The following is a 26,105-nucleotide window of genomic DNA, read 5'->3' as shown; positions in this document are numbered from 1 at the left end:
AAAAGGAGCAACGGCAATTATCTCAGTTCTAAATAAGATTTCAGAAATCATTTTAGAGTTTACATTTACCTATGTCAATAAATCGTAAAAAACATAAGAAAAACATAACAAAAACCGAAAATATTTTATGATACCATAAAGCATTCCATTAATCCAGTATTATTTCTAGCATTAGAAATCCAGCACCTATTGAAAACTTATAGGATATATTTCACCTACCCTTATTATTTTTTTGCTGTCATTTCAGGACTTTAGTTTTAAAATCGAACTTCGCGCGATGCCGTTCGAAAAGTTACTCAAAAGGGAGGCCGCAACATGTTCACTTTACACCTAGATTATAGTGCTGTAGACAAAGTCTGAAATCAGTGCATAAACGAATAGATCTCCCCCGCACAAGCATACGATAATACTTTAGCAACAATTGAATAGTCAGATAATAATAAGCGTGGACAACATGCGCCGAACTCTGGCCCATTGATAGGAAAGCACGCAAGTAGAAAACACTCGCAGACAGCTTAATCTAAAATATTTGAACTGGTGTTAAAAAATTATCAAATTTGTAACTGATTAGCGTAAATCTCTGAATGATTAATCCAACAATAGAACAAATGCATTTGGTGATCAGGAAATGAGCATAAAGTTATTGTAGGTATTTCCTTATAATTAGTTAAGGTATTTCAATAGTATTTCATTTGAATTTATATCATAATTTACTATATTGTTTACGCAGATAAAATAGTGTCCGATCATCCGATATTTTGAAAATTCCCAGGGCATTTCCGTCACAACAAATTTTCGGTGCCCAGTCAATGGGCTCACTTCATGTACTTATGAATTATCGTATTTAAATAATGGGCCCCTATCAACCGAGTACTTGAAATCAAGGAATGACACTATCAGCCAGCGCTGCAAAACTGGCTTTCATGTACATTACGTACGTATATAGATATGTATTTTGATTTCTTAATGGGTTCAGCACTGAAGTCCATAAATACGGAACTTGTAGGAAAATTTTGGCATTTAAATTAAAAAAATGGAGAATTCATAAGAAATTAAAATCGATGTTCATTTAGTTGATAAGCTGGTAATCAAAAGCAAATTAAAGCAAGGGTTTTACCGACCACACTTTTCTGAAGTGGTCTAAAAGAAAGTAATAAATCAAAATCCATAATTTCTATATCATTTTTATTTAACTAGAACAGCTTAGAGCTAGACAATGGATATACACTAAGAATTGCTTAAATTACTGTTGATCAGCGACTCTCCTCCTCCTCCTCCTGTAGCCGCAGTATGTCCGCCTTATTAATGAAGTAGTAGCTTGGCTGCCTACCCTTGAGATCCTTTGCCGTGCGCTTGGCGCCGTTCTGTATAAGAATACGACTGACTGTCTCGCAGAAATTGGTGCCCAAAGCATAATGCAAAACAGTGCGTTCAAGCTGGGAAAAGAGAGTTCCGAAAATTAAACAAAGTTAATAGAATAGTATTTACTACTCACATTATCCGTGACTTTGAGTGCCTCAGGACAAAGCTGCACCAAGTGCTGAACCATTTCCTCGGACTCCTTGAGCACAGCTATGTGCAGAGCAGTGCGACCTTCAGGAATAAGATAAGTATATAAAGTATTTATAGTATTTAAATTACATATAGTATGTGTCCTTATTAAAGTATTTGAAATATTCATAATATTTATAGTATTTATAGGATGTACATTATTTTTAGTATTTAAATTTATATGGTATATGTAGTATTTATAGCGTTTATAGTATTTATTTACAATATTTATACTATTTATACATAGTACTTATAGGCATTATAGTATTTATAGTATATATATTATTTACAATATTTATAGTATTTATAGAATTTATACATATATACCATAGTAGTTTTTGGTCCTGATCAGCCACTTGGCATTGGGCACGGCAGTCAGCTCCTTTATGCGCACCAAATTCTTGTCGCGTATCATTTGATGCAGCTCCTCACGCGATTCCTCCATAGCACGTAAGTTGTTCAAAAAGTTGACGAGTGCCTCATTCTGTCGCTCGCCAGCCACATCCAAAATGGTTTTGCCGCTCTCATCCTCAATGTCCAGTATATGATCGTAACCCTGCAAGGCCAGCTGTTCAAAGCTGTCCACATCACCTAGGAAAATTTTTAATAAAATTTTGATTAATATTAAGAATTCAGGATTGCTATCTGGGTACTCACCAACAACTGCTTGAGCGAGCAGAAATCTATCGATTTCGGCAGCATTATTGGGCTGATTCGCCTGCAAAGCTACATCTCTGGCCGTACGATACAACTCATCCCTGTAGGTGATATCGATGCGTGACTCCTCGATGAGCGTGTAGAGCGCCCCACGACGATGCGAACGAGCACAGGCAAAGTGCAACATGCTCTGGCCATGCTCATCCCGTTCCTCCATATGTTGCACAGCCAGAGCGCCGTCCTCGTCATCATCCTCCTCCTGCAGCTGCTGTTGCTCGACCAGCGAACGTGCATCGAGCTCCACAAGTTGTGGGCGATTGTTGGCAATGCGATTACCATTCATCTTGGAGTTGGAGCTGGCCAAAGCCGTTGAATTGCTGCTCGTCTTGCTGCTGCTGCCCGAGTGGACTTCTGCCTCCGTGATGGGTTTGCGTTCGCCCATAAAATGCTGCAGATAATTGGCCAGATAGGCAACGGGATCCTTGGGACGCTTGTTGGCAATCTCTGTTAATGCCTTGATCAAGGGATCGGCCAATGCTACGGAAAGTAAAATGAGTTAAGAATTTAGCGAATACTTAATACATGCAATAAGTTTGAATTAACAAAACTCGTCTAACACGTCTAATATATATTTATATAGGGGTAGAATATCTAGTAAAGATTCTGTCGAAATATATTATGTCTTGCAGGAAATATAATATTATTTAATATTATTTTGAAGAATCCCCTGGGAGGTGAATCGAATGGGTACATAACTTTTCTCAGATGTATCTATCACACTTAAAAATTATATCTTAACCTTACACTTAAGATATGTTATTGTCTACTTACTGTCTGCCAGATATTTTCCTTGCTCCGTTTTGAAGATGGGATTCGCCTGAAAGCTCACAGGCTGCGCCTGACCTGTTGATGCCAGAGAATTAGTGAATTAATGAGAGCTGCAGATTGTAGAGTTTACAAAACACACTTATGAGAGTAACTAGCCTATGTACACAAAGCGAGAGAGAGAGAGAGTTCAATAGATAATATAAAGACAAGATAAACTGGAGTCAATAGAGAATATGATGGGAACTCAAAACATACTTGGCAAATCATATTAAATATTGATACGAATCACAATTGCTAACAGAGGACGGTGGTGGAGAGGTTGTGGTTGAGGGGTCAAGATATCGGAGGGTCGGGGTACGTACGTGTATCTCAAGAGAACTTTTGCGTGCGACGGTACGGCCGAGAGAGAAGCGGAGGATGTGGATATTGGTGGTGGCTATGCGCATGTTAAACACTAATGTTATCGATCGTTTATCGATCAGCAATCGAGTATATATATTTTACATGATGATTAGCAGTAATTGGTGCACTTGCTGTTATTTTATATTTATTATTTAGTTGTATTTACAATACAATTGCATTGAAATGTATAGTATGGGGCGTGCTTTCAATTGTATCATCTTTATATCTTCTATGTTGTATCTTGTATCTGCGATCAGTTGCGGTCGATCAAGCTGTTCTTCTTGCGCTTAAAGATCTTCACCAGCATCGTGGCAATATGCTTAGAATTTGTCAGCGACATATCCTTCTCCAACGACAAGATATTGGTAACAGCCGTGCAATAATCCTGGAACAGCACATACTCCACAATTCCCATGCTCTGCATGTTGATCAGACGCACAGTCAACTTGGACAAACGATTCGTCACCATGCTAAGTCCTCGCACCGAACACAGATGCCGCAGATTATCCATTTCCTTCATCAGATTTGGCAGCTTCACGATTGTCGTCATTTTGAGGCCAGTGCCAAGAAAAGCCGGACGGGATTGCAGATAGCCCAGCAGATAGCTCTCCTTGAAGTGCAGCTGTGTCTCCAGATAGGAAATGGCTCGACCCACTCGAGTGTAAGCAGCGCCCATATCCGCCGGCTCCTTGCTACTGCTGGACGAGATGACGCGCAGGTGCTCCAAGCAATTCAGCCACAGCGCCATATTCTGTGCCGAATTAATGTAGACACCGCGACCATAAGGCCAAAGGGCGCCATTGAAAGCTGTGGACTCGGCAGCCTGCACTTGATCGGTCGTATCTAGCACGGGTATCATTAGACCCAGATTGTTCAGCATGCTGGCCACCTCAGAGTCGGGCTCCATTAGCTCTGTCAAAGTGTAATAGCTGCCCGACTCGGTTTCGCCAATGGCCTCGGCAAAGTTGGCCGTGAATATTTTGCTCATCATGACACGCTCGGCCTGCTCGATCTGGCCAATTGTGAGGTTGAGCGGCAGCTCCAGTTGATCCAGATTACGCGATGCCTCCACAATGCAGCGCGTGACCAGCTGCGATTCATCGTCAAAGACAAATGCCGCCGTATTGAGACGCTCGCCATTGTCCATGGGAAAGTAGGCGAGTCGTGGATGCGGCTTGAAGTCGGCATCGATGTTCAGGCAATGCATGTCCTTGAGAAATGGCACCAGAAACTCCTGGAACACCACAAACACATCGAAATCGGGCGCAATAATGCCACAATTGATATCCTCCTCCAGGTGGCGCAACTTCGATGTCTTCCTCATCGCCGGCCACAACACATCGAAGAGATTGTGATCGAGTCGCGTCTGTCGTCGCTTGATCTTATCGTAGACAGCACGCTTTAAAAAGCGGCTCAAATAGCTGGTAACCGATAGCTGCAAGGCCGAGGCGCTCAATGGCTTGCGATGCGATAAAGCCGAGGCTCGGGATCCGCTCAAGAGTTTGCCCGATTCCGTGATGACGCTGAAGCAACGTTCCAAAGTCCGCGCGATTTCGCCATCCTGCAGCTCGCGTCGTGCGCTGTGCAGATCATCGGGAACTGATTGGGCAGCGTTGGGTGTAATTGTTGACGTTGATAAGTATCAGTACACAGCGGCACAGCGGGCTGGCTTGAACAGCAACACAGCAACACACCAATACAGACAGACATAGACACGGCACAAACACAGAGACATAACCATAGACAGAAGCACTAAAGACTTGTTGTTGTCGTTATTGTTGTGATTGTGGGTGCTGAGAATAGGCGCATGTGCTTAGCCGAGTGCCCAAACAATCAAATCAAATCAAAATCAATCAATCAATTACGAGTACATTCGAGTGTCGGCGCAAACCAGTAATGTGCAAATGGGAAAACGTATTTGACGCAAGCAAAAACAAAGCTACAAGTAGTTCGCTAGTTCCACAGGTCGCTAAATTCCCTAAAAATGTGCTGCACTCTGATACGGAGGCGTATACGTAATATCACGCATACCACCCGTGGTTGCTGCAAGTGCAGTTTAATGGCTTTTCGCTGATAAAGATCTAAGCTGCTGACGTTTTAAGTGCCTGCAATGCGGATTCCTCTTCATTTACCTACCGAATATATCGTCAATGTTATTGATAATCTCATTGAAGAACTCCCGATTTGCCGCCATTTTGTTTTGACTGTCTACACCTGCGACTGTCCGAGTCTAACTGCTCGCTTTAGCCTCCGAAAGTTAACTAACCATACGACTGTCTAACTGCATGAATACGTACCACTGAAGGACGCGTGATAAGTGCCCTGTGTGTGTGCGTGGTGTGTGCCAGTGAAAATCGATGTTTGCTGGGGGGCAGAAAGAGCCAACGAGACAGCCAATCATTGAGCTCATGTCCGGAAGTTCGAGTTAGCAAGCAAATGTATTTAATTATTTAACCGCGTGTGCTCGGTTTGTCTGTGGGTTTTTTGTATGAGTATGTGCTTTGGCTGTGGTTTTAGTGGCGCAGCGAAAAACGGCGTGTAATAACAATAAACGGCAGAACAGTAAAAGCAAATGATAATTGATTTGTAAACGCAATTTTTCGCAATTGTTTGAATGAATAAATGAGAGCTCACCTTGATCGCTGAGCAACTGGTTCTCCATTTCCTCGGCCCCAAAAATGGTCAAGAGCTCCGAGTAGGTGAGAACATCCTTGGATTTATCCATATCCACATAGAACTCTGGCGTGTGTCCCAGCTGCGTGGCAATAACAAATGTATTTCTTGAGCTCATTTCATATTTATAACTTATTGATACAAGTTCGAGGTGGACTCTTGTTAGGCACAACCCACATGCCACTGACACTTGAAAGTCAACGCAGAGCTAACACCCGCTGGAGCCTTGACCCGTTTTCTATTCATATAGAATTTCATTAAAATTTCATTCAATTTTAATGCTGACAATTAACTAGAATCGTTGTCTGTTACCGTTCTCAAGCCTATGCCTAATAACTTTATACTTGACACTAAAAACCCATTCACAAACACGTGGGAAAATTATTTTTGAATTAGTCAACTGTATAATTAAATCAAAAATAAAAAGCCTTAATGTATTTTTGGTAAAATAGTAACAAACTTGATGGCGTTTTAAAAAACTCTATTACACTACATACTATTGATAAAAGTAAAGTTAAACAAACAATGAAAAAATAATAATTATACATAATAGAATCAAATGAAACAATATAAATTAATAATTGAATGTAAACTTTGCAAGCCAAACAATAAATAATAATTTATTCTAATTAAAGTATTAAAAACAAAAATTCAATTTTTAAGATAGAAACTACCACGCGATTTCCCTCAAATAAATATTTCATAAAACTTTGATTAACAATTGAAATTTAGTGGAATATTTATTTGGTATAAAAATTGTTGCTAAGAATTATTTATATTATATTATTATTTTACTTTTTAAACCATACATAGTAGTAAAACGAAAACTTTATCGTTAAATATTTAATTAAATTCATGACGAAATGTGCTAAATATTGTATAACGATAGTCGAATGAATGATTTTTAAATAGATAAAATATATGTATGGTATATGGGTAATTCTCTAGCGAAAATTTCGCAAACCAAAAACTAAACGAATTTATATATTTTATTGTAAAACAGAAAACGTTTCTAAAATCAATGAAATCTCTAAATTTAATGCCAATTCAGAGCTATAAGAATAACCTATACTTATTTCAGTTTTTATACTTTACCAATATTCTTTTTAATTGTCTAATAAAACAGGAGGTCTCAGAAAATCTAAATTAGCTTTAATTACATTTTCAAAGAACAACTTAAAATTAAATTTAAAATTTCCTAAACGTAAACTCTAAAATCAAGAGCTTCTTTTCTAAGCCTTACAAAACACCCCACACAAAATAGCGTGCTAGAGAAGTTTTATACATAATGATTGAGGCTATAAATTATGCGAAAGCTGGGCGTTAGACTTACCTTGTCCACAGCCTTTGGATTGGCGCCCAGCTGCGACAGGACGTTGTAGAAGTGGCCATTGTCCTTAATTGTGGCCGCATAGTGGAGCGCCGTGCGTCCGTCATTATCCGTAATTTCCATGGTCTCCGGAAAGCGCGAAGCCAAATAGCGTACAATATCTGAAAAGGTCAGAGAGAGAGAGAGAGAAAAAGAGGAGTGAGAAAAGAAACAAAAGACGCAGCTTGTACAGAAATGGTGACAGAGCGAATATTTCGAATGTTTTCGACGCTTACCGCTGTGTCCAAAGAGAACGGCAACGTGCAACGGTGTTGCACCATTTGGCGATATGTCGTTCTTGGCAATGGCAAACTTCCGGCGATCCAAAGCCTGCTGCAACGCCAACAAACTGCCGTCACGTGCCGCGTCATGCACGCGATGGATTTTCTCCTGCAAGTGTGCAGCAATTAATGTGACATTGGGGACGACTGTTCGATGGTTGGATAGAAGGAAATTTTGTGAGGTGTACAGACCATATAGCTGGGGACATTGTTGAGAAATGCTTGGATTTCAGGCTCCTTGGACTTCAGACTAAGCAAACGTCCGCCCTCGCCATTCAGCACAATCTCCGCTAACTGCTCCATGTCGCCGGACTCAATAATCTCCTGCAGTCGCGCATCCTGTGGAAAGTCAGAATAGAATCTACAATGCGCTCAGAGCTGTAGATCGATTTAAGTTTTAGTGCATGGATGGAGTGAAAGCGGGGGTAAAAGAGAGAGGTGCAAAAAGAGTTGAAGAGTTAAAAGTAAAAGAGACGAGAAACGCAAGCGATGTGAACGAGACAGCGAATGAGTAATGGCGATGAAGATGACGATGAAGATAGAAAAGAGGTTAGCCGCTTATACTTCATCGACTTCATAAGCTGCAGTTTGAGACTGAACTGTATAATCCTCGGAGGCGCCTTGGACAAAGCCCTCAATGGCCAGCGAGGAGGTTAGCGAGTCGCCACCATCATTGTCCGGCACTAGATCCTGATCCAGTTCGACCGGTTGCTGCTCCTGTTGCTTCGCTTGTTGCTGCTCTTGCTGCTCTTGTTGTTGGCTTCCGCTTGGCGTCGGCGCTATCACATCCTGCAGAGAATTGCGCTTGTAATTGATGGACTCGGCCTTAACAGCTAACAGGTGCAACACAAGGATACGAACACAAGGACACTACGACACTACAACAACGAAATTGTGCTGCTAGTGTTGGTGGGTGCAGTCTATAGCCAGATCAGATCATTCCATAAGTCGTCCAATTACCACATGACACAATTATTAGGTTACACAATATTGCGCATACGCCATGTTGTTGATGCATTTCAGATACAGATCACAGCTGTAGTCATTAAATTGTTTGCTCAACGCCCGCACACAGCAAATAGAACGCAATAAATGCGAATTTTTCCCCGCTTCCCTCCTCCGCTTTGCCCAGCGGCGACAACTGCAGTAATTTGAGGAAAAGTTTTTCAAATAAAATGCATATGGAAAATAAAAACTACGTATGTAGTATATGGGCATATATATCTAATGCTTGCAACTGTTCTTGACGTTTGCATGCACCGTTGCCATTTGAATGGCTGCCTGACAGCTGAAACGAAACGTCAGAGAGGGAGGGGGAGGAGGAGAAGCGAGTCAGTAAATCGAAATGAAAGTGAAATGCCGCGGGACACATACGACGCAGCCAGCGTATGGGGGAGAAAGTTTGCATATCAACTGCTGAACAGCTGCTGATTTGGCCAATCGATATGGCATTGATTTGATCTAGTAGAAAAACAGAGCGAGAGCGAGAGAGCGACAGAGCGAGGAAGAGCGGAAAACAGACAAAACAAACACGGATACGGTTACGGTTACGGAAAGTATTTGCGGAACTGTTGCAAAGAAAAAGAAGGAAAGAAATACGAGTGCAGATACGAAAACAAAACACACGACTTTGCGGTTATTTTATTGCTGTCTTGCTTCGTTTTTAATTGGTTATTGATTTAATTAGTTACGGTTTAAATAGATATTCATATAAATATATGTATGTATATATGTAGAGAGATATATGTATATAGGTATAGGTATTGGTATAAGTAGGTATAGGTATAGTAGAGTATGTTTTGCGTTTACAAAATATACAATTATTTTGAGTCTGAAACTAGTTTTTGGTTTGTCCAAGCAAGTTGACTATTTTTAAGTGTGTTGCAGTTGCTGATGCTGTTGCAGGTTGATTTTACTTTTGGTTTGGTGGCAGCTACATATTTGAGGAATAAGTTGAAATTTGAGTGCCTGCAGCTGACATTATTTTTATTATTTTTTTGTTAGGTTTTGTTTTTGAGATTTTTACAGATTCACATTCATTGAGCAAAACGCCACAAAAACAACATCAATCGAATCGATTGATCGCACAAACATTGGCTACTTAAAGCATGCCAATCTGTACCTCATCATCGTCCTCTTCATCCTCGTCATCAGCAGCTTTCTCTTGTTCCACATTTTCCTCAGCTTCGTCGCCGTTTGTCAGCTGCACTTCTGCTTCCGTCTCCGCTTGCTTTTCTTTTTCAATCTCAGGTTCTGGTTCCGATTCGGGTTCGGTTTCTGCCTCGGCTACTGTTTCCACATCGTTCTCAATTGCTTCAGTCTTTTCAGTTGCATTTTGCTCACTCTCAGCATCAACATCATCAACATTGTCATCAATCTCATTCAATCCGTTTGTCTCTTCGGCCTCTTCAGTTGCTGTGCCATTCTCCATCTCTGTCTCCGTCTCCGCTTCCGCCTCCGTTGGGTTCTCCTCAGCTGCTGGCTCTGCCTCAATCTTATCATCATCGCTTACAGCTCTTGCAATATTCTGTAAAAGTAAACAATTGTCGACTGATTGCTTTCCTTGTGATCCTTAAATATTACGCGTATGCTACAGGAATCAGACGGAGCTGATAAAGCGCTAAACTTGGCAAATTGTTGTGTCTAATATACAATTCGTGTAAGATGTGTGTTTGTTGGCCAAAAAGAAAGCCGCATCAGGGCCGACAATGGCTTACTTTGACTTTGAGCAAGTTGAGAAAAACAAATACATAACTGCAGCTCTTCCTTCAACTTTTCAACTGTACAGCAAAAGCGCAGGGTGCAAAGCATCTAAGAACAACAAAAACTCGGAGCGCTTGCCCGGTAAAATTCTCCGACCGAGTTGTGGCATCTAAAAACTTACCTCAGCTTCGCTCTCGGTATCGCCAGCATCGGCTGCATCGCTGGCATCGCCAGCAGCGGCCAATGCAGCTGGCGTTTCCGGTCGACGCTTCTGCGATGGCAACGGTTCCACTTCCGCATCCGCCTTGGACAAATCATCATCCTCATTGGCACTTGTACTGCACGGCAGGCGGGGATGGGGGGGAAAAAAGGCAAATTCAAAATGCAAAAAACACTCAAAGCCATGCCACAAAAGAAAACGAAAGGAAAAAACGAGGGAAGCGCAACTTCTGCTCCCCCATCAAAAAGAAACTAGCAGCAGCAACCAAGCTGAGGCCAAGTGAATGTGAAGTCACTTACCCATCATTCGTGTCCAATTCCGAGGTGTTCTCGGCACTGTCATCCAACGATTTACGACCATTTACAGCGGCCGTCGGTTTAATGTTCAACTTCTAATATTGGAGAGAAATATGGTAACAAGCTTTTCAATTAGCCAACAAGGTCATTGCGCCCCGCTTCACCCATCTTTACCTTGCTCTGTTTGCTGCTGCTTCGACTGGCGTCGCCGCCAACGCTGCTGTCGTTACCCTCATCGCTGAGAGCCTCCCAGTCGGTGACGCTGTCGGGGGAGATGCGCGGCGCCTCGGGCACATAGACAAGGAACGCTCGCTCGATTTCGTGCGGCTTGTGGCGATAGTAGACGGGCGTCTTCATTTTCTGCAAATTGCCGGAATGTTGAAGGCTGGAATTTTAATTGTTCCGGTCGTGAGTGGGGGTGGGGCTGTAGTACTCACGTAATCCAAGGCCTCCTCATCGCAGCCAGCCTGTGTGAGCAGCGTATAGCAGCGCATATTGTTCTTGGCACTGGCAGCCCAATGCAGCGGTGTCTTGCCCGTAATATCGATCTCATGTGCCCCCTCCGGCCACAGCCCGATGAGATACTCCAAGATCTTCGTATGTCCGAGGCCCGCGGCCTTGTGTATGACATTCAAACCGTTGCCATCCTTGGCTGTCACGAGCGCAGCGGGCACCGGAGGCTCCAGCTGCGATTGCAGTGTCTCCAGATTGTTGTCAATCACCGCCTGATGCAGATCCTTGCTAGCATTCTGCCGATGAAGGAAGTCTTCAGTAACTGCAGCTGTAAAGTGCGGCGACGATTTGCTTACCATGACATGGGGCACAGCGGCGAGGAATCGCTTAACACGCCCATTGTTGCTGGCCTGCTGGCAGAGACGTTGTCCCTGGCCCGCCCACAGAATGCGTGTCAGCTTGGCAATGTCCTTTTCGTGTATCCAGATTCGAATGGTCGATAGCTTCACCGAGAAATCTATTAAAGGCGTCGCAAATTGCAAATTGCAACGTGCAAGGAAATTAATTTTGCAATCCATTACAAAGCTTTCCCTCCCCGCTCCCGTTACGCCCTTTTGACACCCCATTTTTTTTCGTCTTTTTTTTTTTGGCCAAGTTTCGATTTCATTTACATTTTTGTTTTCTTCCGGGGGCTTCGTGTTTGCATGCAATTTGCAAGTAAAACGAAATTAAAAAGCAAAATTGCGAGCAAATGCTCAACTTAAAGTCTCAACAACTTGTTCCGACTTTTCATGAGTTTGCCGCGCTGACTTTTCCGCTAGTTTTTACTCAAATTCTTCTTTTTTTTTGGCAACTTGAAACGCCTTGTGCACTTCGAAGGTCGCTAAATGTTGATATCGAAATGCAAAAACGTAACGCCCACTTGAAATATTGAGCAACTATTGAGAAAATGCCAGCTGGTGTGCAGTACTCAGTGCTCAACCCCCGCAGACGATGACAGACCAAGGGCCATTCGGAAAAGTTAACAACTTAACACATTACTCATACGCACCATCGTTCTCACGCCGCTTAACGCCATTGGGGCCCGCCGCCTGTCCGTTCATTGGCATAACTGTAAGTGAATCAGACATTTTTTATTTCGTATTTAGTATTCAGCCAGAGAAATACACAAAATTCATATATTTATTTATCGATATCGAATAGAATATAGTGAGTTGTAGTTGCTTATTAATCATTCAAAATGCCTTAGAACAACTTGCTCAGCGCCTACTTCCAAGTTGCTAAGTTGACGACGATGTCCTGCTCTCTGTTGTTGCGTGTGGTAAGTTTGAGCCACGTTGGCCAACTAAACTTTGCTGACCAGGCAAGGTGTTGAATTTAGGACAGCTCAATGTGTTATTTCTCATTTCTGTGTAGTTTTTTATACTTCTTTTCGATTTTTTTATAGCCCTGCCTTGTGTTGTGTTGTGCCATTTGCCATGGTGGCCAAAAAGGTGCCACACAGAAGTGGGTCGGTAATTGCGTCCTGTACGCGCTCTTCCGCTTCTTCTGCTTTGCTGAATAAATAACAGTTCCCTCTGTGTGTGTATTTGTGCCACTTAAATATGTATGTGCCTTTGGGTAAACAACAATTTCATTAGCTGCATATGTAAATAATTCGCTTGCAAATAGAACAAAACATTGCTTTTATTAGCCTGACTTTGCTTTCGTTTTACCTTTTTGTCATATGAGTTTAAGTATTTTTTTTTGGTGTGCAGTAATTGAGTTGCAAGTAGAGTTTTTAGGCAGCAATAAAAAGCCAACAACTGCCACGGAAATGACGCATTAGCGAGTGCCACTTAATGTCGCCGCCAACTCGCGATTGTTACTTGTTGAGCCTCTGACACTTCGACTTCATTTCGTTGCACGCAATATGCAAATTTTGGCCATGCCTGAGCATTGTCACGCATGTGCCTCTCCCCAGGGGGAAGTGAAGACGTTGCGTGTTTTAATTGGTTGCCACACATAAAATCTAATTGGCTCAATTAGGCGCAACTAATGCAAATGAATGAATTTGCTTGTGTTCACACAGAGAAATTTGACTCACCCTTTGGCGGCGATGAATGGTAATAAAGGCCATGAAATCGACGTCTTCGCTTTGGTGGCATGCCTCAATCCTCGAAAACAGTTTCAGCTTCAAATACTTCTATTGGCTTCGCTTTGGCTAGATCTTTGACTGGGACGCTGTTCCTTAGAGTCCTCGACTCTGCACATGGCTCCAGTCGCGATATAATCGGCACATTAAATCGTTGTCTATTTTACACTAAATTAGCACAGTTTTTTTTTGTTTTAAATTTGTATTTAAATAGATTTTATATTTAAAGCTCTTGTGTAGCTCGGTCCGTTGCGGTTGCAAGTTCAACGACGTCTGGCTGGCATTAATGGTTTCAGCGGCTTGTCAATACGCGTTTTGTGGTCAGTTTGCAATTGTCGTCGGCGTCGTCGTTGTCGTTGTCGTTGTTGGCCAATTGCAGAACGTGCCTCGCGTGTGTGCATTGAATATGAGCTGCCTGCATGCATACAGACATGTCCGTATGGTCACCCTACTTTTTTAAAAATCAACAATGGGTTTTTTAGGCCTTCCACCGAGATCGTATTTGCTTTGGTTATCAATATTTTATGGAATTTTTAACTCTAGAACTACGAGTGTTTCCCACAAGCACAACAACAATCAGTACACTCGCCTATTTAATGCACAATGATTGTATAGCATGCACACTAACTCACTCACACACACATTAGAAGCAGCTGCAATTGCAGGTGACTCAGTCGATGACACACACAAAAACCATTGCATACTTATGCGGGCAACGCCTCCGTACTGAATAACTAAACAATTCAATTGCAGGCGAAACGAAAACGAAAACGAATACCAAAACAAAGCAATTAACACAAATCGATAATTCGATTTCGAAAATTATCGAAACTAGCACACACAGTAAATTTATGAAGCAGGACCTCAAGGTCCTGCGTACGTGGCAATTGTAGCACGTGCCACAAACACTCTGTGAACTTTCATTGAGCACAACAACTGCAGACTTGTAGGACAAACACAAAAGTCCAAGTCTGTATAGTATGATGAATTAAAAATTGTGAATTGGGAATCGACGAATGACTAATTGAGACATGCCAACTGCTCATTGCGTGCTAACTTGGCCAAAAAACTGGCATCGTCGTGGCCAAATTGATAATAAAGTGAAAAAATACAATTGACACACTTTTCGGGGATGACTTGCGCTGCGTGTTTACGGCGTTCACTTCAATTATAAGGCTCAAGGCTCAAGGTATGTGACCCAATTTAATGAGTCCCTCGAGGCTAGTTCGGGATGGGATGGCACCATCAAAATGTCAATGCCAAATGAAGCACAATTAGAATACTTATGGGTCAGTATGAACTGCTAATGCCACTTAGTAGAGCTATTAATCACTGCGAACTTTGTTGGGGTATGAACACACATTATTGCATTATTTATGCACTCGCTGCACTTGCCGCCGCTCTGGTGCATTGAACTTGCAACGCGTCGTCGCCGGCTGGTCAATGTTCAATGCAAAGGCCAAAGGCCAAAGGCTCACAGGACACTCACTAGACGAAACACAACTTCCACTTGGTTTTTCACTAAACTTTTATCGCTTGGTAATTTTGTAGTTTTTCCTTTTCGGTTCTCTTAATTTTTTATTTTTTCTTTTGTCGGTTTGCACGGGGCGCGCTTTACTTGACGACTGCGGCATATTCAGCATTTTGTAGGTGTTTTTATCTAATTTCTAGCACACGCACACCAATATCGAACTCGTGTCTGTGTGTGTGTATAGTTGTTGTTGTTCTCCTTTTGATATCGAATATATTGGTAATGGATGTTAGTGTTTGCATGCAAACGCCAAAAATGGAAACAAAACTGATGAGCAGACGAGTGTCGGGCGCTTGTGTTCGTATGCCTGTGTGCCTGTATGTGTGTTGGCGTACAAGTGAGTTGTCTTGCTGTATGTGTGTGTGAGTGTGATTGTCTGTCTCGGTGCAACTGAGTGGGGCACCTCAGTTAGCTGTGTGATGCGTGCATAGTTTTGTGCGCGCCTTGCAGTAAATCGCAGACAGCCTAAAAGTATGCAACAAAAAATGGAAGACTTGTTCTGATTTGAAGAAGTTATCAAATCAGAGCGAATCGTCAATTTGGTGTGGCATACTTTCAGGCTGACTGCTGGAAATCATGCTGGAATTTTACGTTCGACGAGCGATATGAAATATTCACAAAAAACGAACTTAATTATAGAAACAGTGGCTCGTTAAAGGCCAAATCCTATATATAGTAGCCACAAGCAAAGCCAATTACATTTTACTGTTTTTATTTCAGTCACATTCACACACACATTTATTTCGGCTAGTACTATATAGTACAACTTGCAACTTAGAACTTACAGATAGGCTTAGATTACTATGATTGTGTTATTGAGAACGCCTTGAGCAGAGCGACAGCCACATAAGCTATAGTTAAATGAAAGATATAGAATAGAGGATAGAGAATAAACACTAAATTAGTCGTCAATTGCTGCTCAGTTCGTCCGTGGAGACGTGAATAGGATTGGATAGTTCGATGTTGTCGTGAGTAAAATCTGCAAACAAATGGGGAAAATTATTAATACAAGCAGAGTTAACAAAAATTGATTGCACTTACCTAGATGTTGCTGTTGTTCAAAGTCAAAAATACTGCTCACAAGGTTATTAAGAAGTGGTTTTGTTATAGTTTCCGTAATATTAACTGGATCGAAATAAAGGAAACTTCGCTTCTGGCGCTGCAAATCCCGCTTGCTCCTAAATAGCGCCAGACTAATGTGCGACTGCTGCTTCAGCATGTTATCCGTGCCAAACTCTAAACACTTGCCATAGAGACAGTATCGTCGGTCCACCTGCGAGCAGCGTGTGCCAATGGGAAAGTGTCCGTTCTTGCCGTTCACCAGATAGTACCGATACTTGATAAACTCATCTTGGCAGCCAACGCGACAACTGCGGTCTGGCTCCTCAATGCTCGCCGAGATCTGTGAACCATGTCCCGATAAGCCACGCACCTTCTGCTTATACCTCGCACACGTTTGCTCCGCATACTCCGCTGGCGTTTGCAGACGCTCGCAGGGCTTCACCTTGTGCGTGCAGAGCTGCACATTGCGCTCCTGTGTGCGCCGCGAGCTGACCACCTGTACACCCATCGACTCTGTCATGCAGTTGGAGTGGCAGCCTGATATCACCTGCCACTCCGACGCGGGCTCCGCGGACTCGACAACCAGCGAGGCTGACACGGGAGGAGGCGCTGACTTGGCATACGAATCTGGTTGATTGTAATTGTATTTGTACTCATGGGAGGAGGAGCTGGCCTTTCGCTTGCTCGGCTGCTGCGGACTAATGTGATTGTCCTGGCCATGGAAATTGCGCAAAGCTACTTCTGAAAATGTTACATGTTAAAAAGATGCATATAGCAAAGTAGAGATTTATTATTCGTACCATTCTCATAGCGATTCCTAGAGTTTAAGCCATCCAGACGATCTGCATATCGCTTGTAGCTGACATTATTGTGATAACTTGGCTGCTGTTTGCTTTCGAGTTCATTCGAGTCACGCTGCGGACGTTGCGTTGTGCGATACGCACAGAAAGTGTTGTCCATTTTGAAAAAGTTGCTGGTGGCATTGTCACAAGAGAACTGTTCACAGCGTCCGGAAATACAATAAGCTATATCGTCGGGTCCATGATGCTTGGCACGGCAAATTGTGCCATCGGGAAAGGTCCAGCGTCTGGACTTGGTGCCGTTGCTCCTCGTGCGGCAAAAGACCTTGCAGGAGTCCTCTAAGGAATGGAAATTATATCATTAATAAATTATACAGAATTATCTTACATTCAATTTCAAACAAGAAGTAAAGTCAACTTCTTTTCAATTGAAGTAAATTTTACAAATGTACTTTACATATTTTGTAATTCCATAAAATTAAATTTAATGAAACTGCAAATATAACAAATTCTCAAATTCTAGTTCTAAAAACTACTTACAGTTTAGTAAATTTAATAAGCTTAAAAGGCACTAGAAAATAAAATGAATGAAACTAAAGTAAGGAACACTGATATATATTTTCATTAAATGCCATAAATAAAAAAAATAATTCGAAAGAAATTTCATATATTTAAAATTGTAGGAAAGTAAATAGAAGAAGGCAGAAATGTAATTTCATCAATTATTTTAAATTAAATTTCGTTAGACTAAATAAATATTAAAATTACAATACCTAAATTATAATACTAATTGCATTTAATTCATTTTAAATGCTTTACGAATTTAATTTAATAAGAAAAGTAAAGACAGACAACCCTCACTTAACTCATTCTGAAGCCTTACCTATAGATCCACTTAGCTGTTGTCCCTCGCCAGTCAGTTCGCTGTCCGATTTCCTCGCCTGCATGCAGACTTGTGTGGCAAAGTCTCCGATTGTCTGGACAGGCACACTGTAGCATTGCTTGGCAATGCACGTCTCAAACTTGCGATCTCTGCCCATGCAACGCGATCGATAGTTGAGGCAATTTCTGTTGTAGGTGCGCAATCCCGTGCTACCTTCCCTTAGACGATGCGATGGACCGTAGAGACAACCGGAATCACATTCGCTGGCTTCTCCCCAATCACTCCAAGTGCTCGTCTTGTACTCGTGCAGGAATTGACCCATTTTACTGGACTCGGCAAAGCTGGCGCTGTTCTTCTCATAGCTCGGCTTGACCAAACCGCTCAGCTGCTTCAGCGAACTCATTGCGGTCTCTTGAGTGGGGCGCTGAACACAGTAGCCACCGCGACACCACTGTAAAGCGGTATAAATAAATTAAAGATCAATGCATTCCATAGTAACTATGTACTTACCATGCTGTCGCCACATTCGGTGCCCTCCAGAGCCGGATGCGAAGTCCATGTGAGTCGCTCTCGTTGGCAGTGCAAATCATGGCAGATTTCCAGCTTACTTTGGCTTGTTGCACGCACCGAACTCTGTCCGTACTTTAGCATGCACTGCTGATTGGCATCAAAGCGTTCTCCAGGTAACATTCCCTCCGCCGAGTGATCCAAGTGCGCCTTAAACTGACCGCGATCGAAGAGACAATCCGCCTGACCTTGGCTGCAGCACAAAGAGGTGCAATTTAATACGATTACCTCTATGGAAAATGTCATGACTTACGCGAGAAACTCTTCCAAGTAGGTGCGCGAGCACTTGGACCAAGTGATCTTGCCACTACCCAAAGTGGGTGACATGATGTGCAGGCTGGGATCGCAGCTGCTCTCCTTGGTGTCGTGGCGCATGCCCAGGCTGCAAATGAAAAAAGGTTGATGTATGAATGGATTTCTTTATATTTGAAGAGTTTAGAGATCTTGAAATAAATAGTGAAAGAAACAAATGTGTTATAATATACCAAATTAAAAATGAAACATGAAATTCTAATTCATAATAAAATGAGAAGCACTCAAGAAACATTTCATAGTTAGTGATTTAATGTAAAAGAAACTGGTTAATAACACTATAGAAATAAAGCATTAAATTGCATAACACAATCTGGAAATGAAAAATGGGACAATTTCAATGACATACGAAACAATAAAGCATGACAACAACATGAACTTAATGAGAAAACAGCAAATACTAAATTTTAACTTTATTAAACTTTGAGCAACAAAGAAAACTGGGAAACATAAGACCATGTTGTACAACAAATTTGCATTCACTAAAAAAGTAATTCGCAGAAAAGTATATGGATCATTAAAAATGAATTATCAAAATAAATGGAAATGGAATGATATTATATATTAATAGATTATTTTCTTTATTTTTAAGTAAATGAATTGAGAATTTAATGAAATAAAGATTCATTAATAATCACTTTAAATTAAACAAACTATTTAACACCAAGCTAAGGAAATGCAACATGAGCTAATGCAATGAACATAGAGACAACTTATGAATCACTTTATGAGACATAAATATAGTGGAAATGAAATATCAGCAAAGAAAATATGTATTTGGTATTATTGATTTTCAATTGAATATTAAATTTTAAGCAACAAATTGAAGAAATTAAAAATGTTGATCTAAAATACATATTTGGTATAGATACTAGAAATTTCAAACAACAAATAGTAGAAATGGAAAATGATCAAATGCATCTAAAATACATAATAATGATCGGAGATGTTAATGAATGAATAATGAATAATTTTAAACGATTATATTTGTAAGTTTCCACTCACTTGTGTCCTATTTCGTGGGCCACAACGAAGACGCTCTCGAAGTGCTTGCCCTCGTTGATGGTGCACGACGAGGTTGCGGTGCACATGCCGGCAACAGGGGCAAGACCCACAACCTGGCTTATGACCTTGCCATTCTTGCCAATCACATAGAGATCGAGTCCAGTGAGGATGACAGCATGATCGTAGTGCAATGAATCCGCATCCGAAGGCGGATTCAAACTCTTTTGCCACAAGCAAAAGTTGCTTAAGTAGGTGTCAATGTCACTGGAACGACGCAACTCGGGCGGATCCTTGCGAAAGATCTCCAAACGCTTCAACACGAAGTTGATGCGTCTGCCTAAGGTGGGATGATGATAGAGAAGCTGAACGCCATTGATCATGGCGAGGACAAAGCGTATGAGTTGACTCTCGGTGTCCTTGGGGAAATTCTTCTCCATGTGACGATACAAATCGCTGTCGACAAAAATCGCTGTCTCAATGTGGAGTTCGTGTGGCACGGGCCAGCGACGTGGTGGCATGCCACCAATATGCCGACGCAGACGTTGTGATGTGGATGAGCTGCCGCTGCTGTTGGGAATGCCATTGCCATGATGATGATGACGCGGATGATAGCGCAAGCGCAGCTGTGATTGCGATTTGCGATGCAGATGTTGGCGTTGATGAGGCAGCTGCTGTTGATGTTGATGTTGTGGATGCCGCGGTTCGTTGAATTCCGCTGCATCGGGCTCGAACTGCAGCTGAGTATCTAACGGTGTCGTCTCGTTGTTGTTGTTCTTGTTGTTGTTTTCGCTGCGACTCTTATCTAATCGCGCCTGGTAGAGCACATGAGCCGCTGGCCCAAAACGCGCTGGCAGCGGTTGGATGACAAAGTTGCTCGCATTCTGCTGAAACACTCCACGCTGTGTGTTGACAAGTTCATTAAGTGCCACCAGACTATCTCTCCCCCTCTCTCACTCTCTACTTACCACACTTTGCTCGTCGCACAAATCGAGCGCTGCCCAGGGACTGCGATAGAAGCAACGCTCGAGACGCTGCAGCAACTGCGGCGAATGATCCACAAATTGCGTGCTGTTCGCCGTGCGGCGTATGAAGATGAAGGCATCGTCGATCAGTTGTGGCGTCTGCTGCAGTGGCAGTTGCAGCTTCACATCGGCCTCCTCCTCCACAGCTTCGTTGGCTGGCGAATGCATTTGAATTAATTAAACAGTTCGCACAATGATGTCCGACTGCGAGCAGCAACTGGAGCAGCACGAGCTGCACTCACATAGATATTTATGGCATCTGTGCCAAACTTACCTTGCCCCGCACTGCGTCGCTCCCGCCTCCCCTCTCCCCTCAGCGGTTGTTGCTCCTTCTCGTGCTGTGCGCGCTGCTGCGCGCCAAATGAACCAATTTGAATTCGGGCACTGCAAAGCAGGTGAACAATGCTAAACACAATCGCCACATAAACTTGCTACGCGGAACAATGCCCAAAATGCGCATTCCCCGAATCAATAATTGCGCACATTAACCTGCCACATGCCCCAATGCCCCAATGCTCCACCCACTCACTCTATGCGCCCCCACACACAGTATTTGCCCCGTCATCATCGTCCTCATCGTCGGCGGCAATCGCACATTCTGTTAATAACATGTTGCAGTGGCCTCTGCTGTGCTCTCGACTACTGACAGCTGTTGACATTGCCCCCCAACAAAAAAACACTTTTCAGAGTCAAGCTGCGCATATTAGTGGCACAACAAAATAGCAGTGAAAGAAGTAGGAAAAGTTTGAGCAGAAGTAGGGCAGACATTGAAAGTAGCAGTTTAAATAGTGGGCTGAAATTTGGTAGCGTAGTATAAAACAGAAGTTATAGGTAAAGTAGAGAAGTAGAAGTATTATTTGGTTTTAGTAAAATAAGTTATGGTAAGAGGAATAATTAAGTGTATGTATAAATGTGGTAAATTGAATTGTAATATTTGCGAAATTAGTAAAACTATTTCTAATACTTGCTGTAGTAGTTCTAAAAAATACAGTGAAAGTAAAGATACTTTCAGTATTAACAAAACAATAAATAATAAACAAAATAGTAATAGAAAACGAATGAATATGTATCTTATTTTAGTATTTTTGGTAATAGTAATAATACTAATAATTGATACTATAACAAATACTAATTATTGTAGTTGAAGAAATCGTAGAAATAGAAAGTAGTATATGGGCATTTCTCAAAGTCGCGAACGTACGTTCGTACGAGATAAATTAGAAAAATAAAATCGAAAACAAACGTTTCCTGAAACTTTTTTTTTACTCTTCGATAGCATTTGTTTAGCTCTTTGGTTAGTGTAAATTATGGGGCTTATCGATTTTTAATTTTCAAAATATTGTCAAAAAACATGCGGTCGCGAACGTACGCAAAATGGAAGTCGACTTTGGCTTAATACAGTAAAATGCAAAACTCTGCGAATTGAGACGGAATATTTTAAAGAAATAACTTTACTTTTAAAGTAGAATCATGTAGCTTTCTATTAAGTCTACTCCCAAGAAAATATCTCCATTTATTTATTTTTAATTTAATTAAGTTCCGGTCGCGAACGTACGGTCGCGAACGTACGATTTTCCATGTTGTTTTATTAATAAAATTTTTATTTTACCACAACTTTTTTTATTAATAACTTCATATTTCATAAAACAAAACAAACAAACAAAACAAACTCAATTTAATGTGTCTAATAACATTTAAAAGCAAAAAAATAAATTTTTATTAAATATGAAATTTGTACTGAAATTTATTAATAGCAAGAAAAATATGTAATAAATAATAAGTAATAACTAACAAGTAATAAGTAACTGCAAACGACATAGTTTTCAAAACAAAAACAAAAAAAAATTTTTTTTAAATCCATGCGACGCTAGTAAAATCGACATATGCTTATAGGTAAGGTCGCGAACGTACGCTACTTTGACAATCAATAAAAAAGATTGGTTAGAGTAACCCCAACGATTTTTTATATTTAAAATATATATACCAAAATCACTTAACACGCGAAGTTTCATTCACCTGCTTGCACTTATTGCGGAGCAATTACAATAAAATGATGTTTTTGGTCGCGAACGTACGATTTGAACATAGATAAGAAGCAAAATAAAAATAAACAGTTGATTGAACATATTTTCGCTCACTTTGCATTTTTTATCTTATTATTGGATTGCTATTAAGAGATTTGGTAGAAAAAGAGCAAACATATCATATGTTTTCTTTGTGAAATAATAAAACATAAAAATGCATACAAAAGGAGCTAAAAGAGAAAAAATTACATTTTTTCAGTTTGCAGGCAAATTTTTTATAAAACAACCGAGATATGCTACGGATCCATTGTATTATGAAAATTTGGATATTTCTTTATGACATTATACAAAAAAATACGATGAATGTGAAGATTTTTTTTCGGTCGTGGTTTACCTTTCTTTGAGAATTGCCCATATAGTATGAAGTACTATGATAATAAATAATTAGCACAGCTTCAGTATATTTAATGGTAATAAGAAAAAAGTAAAAGTATTATAATATTTTTCTTAGTATATTTGTAATACAACTACAAATACTAAATTCTATAATAGTAGCAAAGTTGAGCAACAAAATTGTTAAACATTGTAAATTGTATGTATATTAAAAAAATATATGTTCCTGACTATTATAGTTAAAGAAGCTGCAGATATAGAAATATCTTTAGTATTAGGTAGTAGTATTAATGTAAATATTATAATGTTTCTTTTACTACATTTTTAAAACAACTATAAATACTAAATACTAAATAATAGCATAGTTAGGCAACAAAATAGTCGTTTAGAATTGTAATTATATATTGCAAAAAGTTATATTATTAAAATTATTATAATTGAAGTGGGAGTAAAGTTACGAAATTAGTACGAAAATATATGGAAATAGTTATTCAAGAAAAAAAGTATAAATATTATAATTTTGCTTTTAAGATTTGTAGTAATAACAATACTATTTTTGCTTCTATATAACCAAAATGATATGATAGTAAAGTAAAGCAACAATATTATATTGTTACGGATTCTATTGGAAATGTTTACTGTATAAGTTATTTTATGATTTAAAAGCAGAAGATGTTGAAATCGTTACAGTTATTAAAATATAATAATATAATAAAAGTAAGTTAGTAGAAGCAGTTTTAATAGTTGTATTACTAATTGTAATAATTGTAATAAATGTGGCAGTCAACACTGAATGAAGTAATTATGTATGATGGCAGTAGAATGAAATTCTAATAATTCCAAGAATAGAAATATTGTTTGCAATAGAAGTTGTTGTAATAATGATTAGATTAATGATAGTAATAAAACATAAACTAGAAAAGCTGAAGCTAATTGTAATATTTAGGAATATAAATAAACAAAAGTAGAACAACTAATTATAGAGTTTGGATCTAGAATGAATATGTTTATAATAATAGTTGCAGAAGTATAAATAATAAATTCTCTACCAACTAAACTATAATTGCATTAGAAAATTGACTACTGTTATTAGCTGCAATATGATGAAAAGCAGCGAGAGTAAAAATATTAGCAAAAGAATTAGAATTAGTTGAAGGAATAGCATAATGGAAAGAGATAGTTGTAGAAATAGCAGTCAGTGATTGTCATAAACTTGGTAGTTAGCTTATCTTTCCGATCGGCTGGACTGAGTGCCAGAATCTCTACCGACTTACCCGACTTGGAGCCAAAGATGAGGGCACGCTCATGCCCAGCCAGCTGTTCCAGCAGCGCGTTCTCGTCCAGCTGCAAGTGGTTTAGAGAAGAGAAAGGGAAACGAGAGATCTTTTAAATAGGGTTTTATGCAAACGAAAAGCGTAAGAAGCGCAGTTCAACAAAGCGTAAAAAGAGCAGCAAACAGAAGAGCTCAGCCATGATGTTGATGATGTTGATGGTTGAGGCCCAAAAGGGTTCAACTTTGAAACTTGCAAACCGAACACTCAAAAACCAAAATAAAACACTTTCACTGCACGCAACAATAGAAAATTAGTTTAGGAAAATACCCATTACGGGTTTTGTTTTTTTTCATTTTTTTTCCACTTTTTTTCCATTTTGCGTTGGAGTTAAAGTTGAAGTTAAAGTCGAGTGAAATGGCAGCTGACCGTTTAAAGTCTCAAGCTGCCGTTTATCCGATTTCTGTTATCGGCATCGAATATCGGAAGAAGAGACGTATATCGGTCAGCAGCAGCCGATAGACACGAATGAACTCTTAATGTGCGTGTGCCCACTTGTGCTATTATTTAATTTAATTTGTTGTTACATTTGGAAAAGCGCGTCGGTCGAGCTGCGGCAGCGAAGCGTGAAGAGCGCTTCGTTGGGCTCTAATGGGCGGTCAGTAACACCCCCTTCCCCTCACCTGCCCCTGCCCCAATCCTCTCTTCTCGAATTACTTACACCGAGAAGGTGTTGCACAAATTGCTGGGGGGCGATCGTATGTCCAACAACAACAACGACAGCGAAGCTGTCAAAATGGGGCGTGGCTGCTTAGTAGCTACGTTCTATATCAAATTACTTTTCAGCTAATTTTAGATTTATCTTACACTTCGATAATAAATCGATCATCTGCTAGTTAAAGCACTTTTCTTTGTTTATGAATTCTTAGTTAATTAACAATTCCAAATTGCTTTGGATTAAGTGCACAACATTCAAAATTCTCTCAAACATTTAGTGTTTGCTAATTTCAAAGAATAAACAAAGATGTTTTAATGATCTGTAGCATTAATCATCAATGTAGAATTGATAGTTCAAGGACAAAGAAAGTGAATGCTAATTTTAGTTTGGTTTATTTGAACCTTCAAATTCTTTATTTGTTTAATTTTGTGCATATAATTTTGTTGACTATCTCAGAACTGACCTTAACACAAATAATTAATTTTCTTTCAACCGTTAAGTGATCGATAGTCATTCGATTTTTATCGACGCAGTTTATGTGTTCCACTTTAATCGCGATCATCAAATAAACTTCTTTTGTGAACCCAAAACTAAACTGGACAAAAGTAAAACCAGCAGCACTGAATCACACATTCATCCGCACTCAGTTTTTGCCTTTGCGTGAGTGCATTCAAACAATGTTCGATAAAATGACACTAATTGAAGGCAAGGGCAACAGCATAAAAGGCCGGCTCCATCAAGAGTGCCGGAAAAGCCCAACACAACACAAAAAACAAGAGTGGAAGTGGAAACTGACTGCATCAACATTTGGTAAACTCGTAGCCATGTGAGTGTACTCACTACTCACACTCACATTTGGATTCGTATTCGTATTCGCACTCGATTGTAACCCATCTCCGGGCGCTGTAATCGCCCGTTGGCTGATTATGTGATGAAATTTTGCGTGACCT

General features: G+C 40.4%; 2 protein-coding genes across 7 annotated transcripts; both read right to left on the bottom strand.

The window, feature by feature from the left end:
• Positions 1-1,217: 1,217 nt before the first annotated feature.
• LOC132791656 (inversin-A-like) lies at positions 1,218-13,774 on the bottom strand. 6 transcript variants are annotated; one of them, XM_060800671.1, is made up of 18 exons: positions 13,520-13,768; positions 12,485-12,544; positions 11,790-11,950; positions 11,418-11,729; positions 11,155-11,340; positions 10,984-11,075; positions 10,646-10,802; positions 9,884-10,288; positions 8,326-8,550; positions 7,954-8,100; positions 7,717-7,870; positions 7,445-7,602; positions 6,073-6,193; positions 3,040-3,111; positions 2,209-2,745; positions 1,879-2,142; positions 1,496-1,593; positions 1,218-1,436 (listed from the first exon to the last, which is right to left on the bottom strand). In XM_060800671.1, exons 1-18 carry the CDS (start codon positions 13,578-13,580, stop codon positions 1,254-1,256), a joined length of 3,393 nt encoding a protein of 1,130 aa, XP_060656654.1. In that variant the 5' UTR covers positions 13,581-13,768; the 3' UTR covers positions 1,218-1,253. The 6 variants fall into 6 exon arrangements, with proteins under 6 accessions (XP_060656654.1, XP_060656656.1, XP_060656651.1 ...); XM_060800668.1 differs by lacking the exons at positions 1,218-1,436; positions 1,496-1,593; positions 1,879-2,142; positions 2,209-2,745; positions 3,040-3,111 and adding an exon at positions 3,677-5,037 and having other exon boundaries at positions 13,520-13,774; XM_060800669.1 differs by lacking the exons at positions 1,218-1,436; positions 1,496-1,593; positions 1,879-2,142; positions 2,209-2,745; positions 3,040-3,111 and adding an exon at positions 3,677-5,037 and having other exon boundaries at positions 8,362-8,550; positions 13,520-13,773.
• A 2,030-nt stretch (positions 13,775-15,804) lies between these two features.
• LOC132791385 (A disintegrin and metalloproteinase with thrombospondin motifs 16) lies at positions 15,805-24,469 on the bottom strand (the record flags this gene model as incomplete). The annotated part of the gene is made up of 10 exons (XM_060800275.1): positions 15,805-16,077; positions 16,140-16,901; positions 16,961-17,299; positions 17,844-18,294; positions 18,354-18,603; positions 18,664-18,792; positions 19,728-20,626; positions 20,693-20,904; positions 21,024-21,133; positions 24,441-24,469. Coding segments are annotated over 10 exons (3,252 nt in total), but the record flags the coding sequence as incomplete, so codon positions are not given.
• Between the last annotated feature and the right edge of the window lie 1,636 nt (positions 24,470-26,105).

Source organism: Drosophila nasuta, chromosome 3, assembly GCF_023558535.2.
Source record: "Drosophila nasuta strain 15112-1781.00 chromosome 3, ASM2355853v1, whole genome shotgun sequence".
NCBI lineage: Eukaryota > Metazoa > Arthropoda > Insecta > Diptera > Drosophilidae > Drosophila > Drosophila nasuta.
The sequence above is the reverse complement of the archived record's forward strand: the minus strand, read 5'-3'. Positions and strand labels throughout refer to the sequence as shown.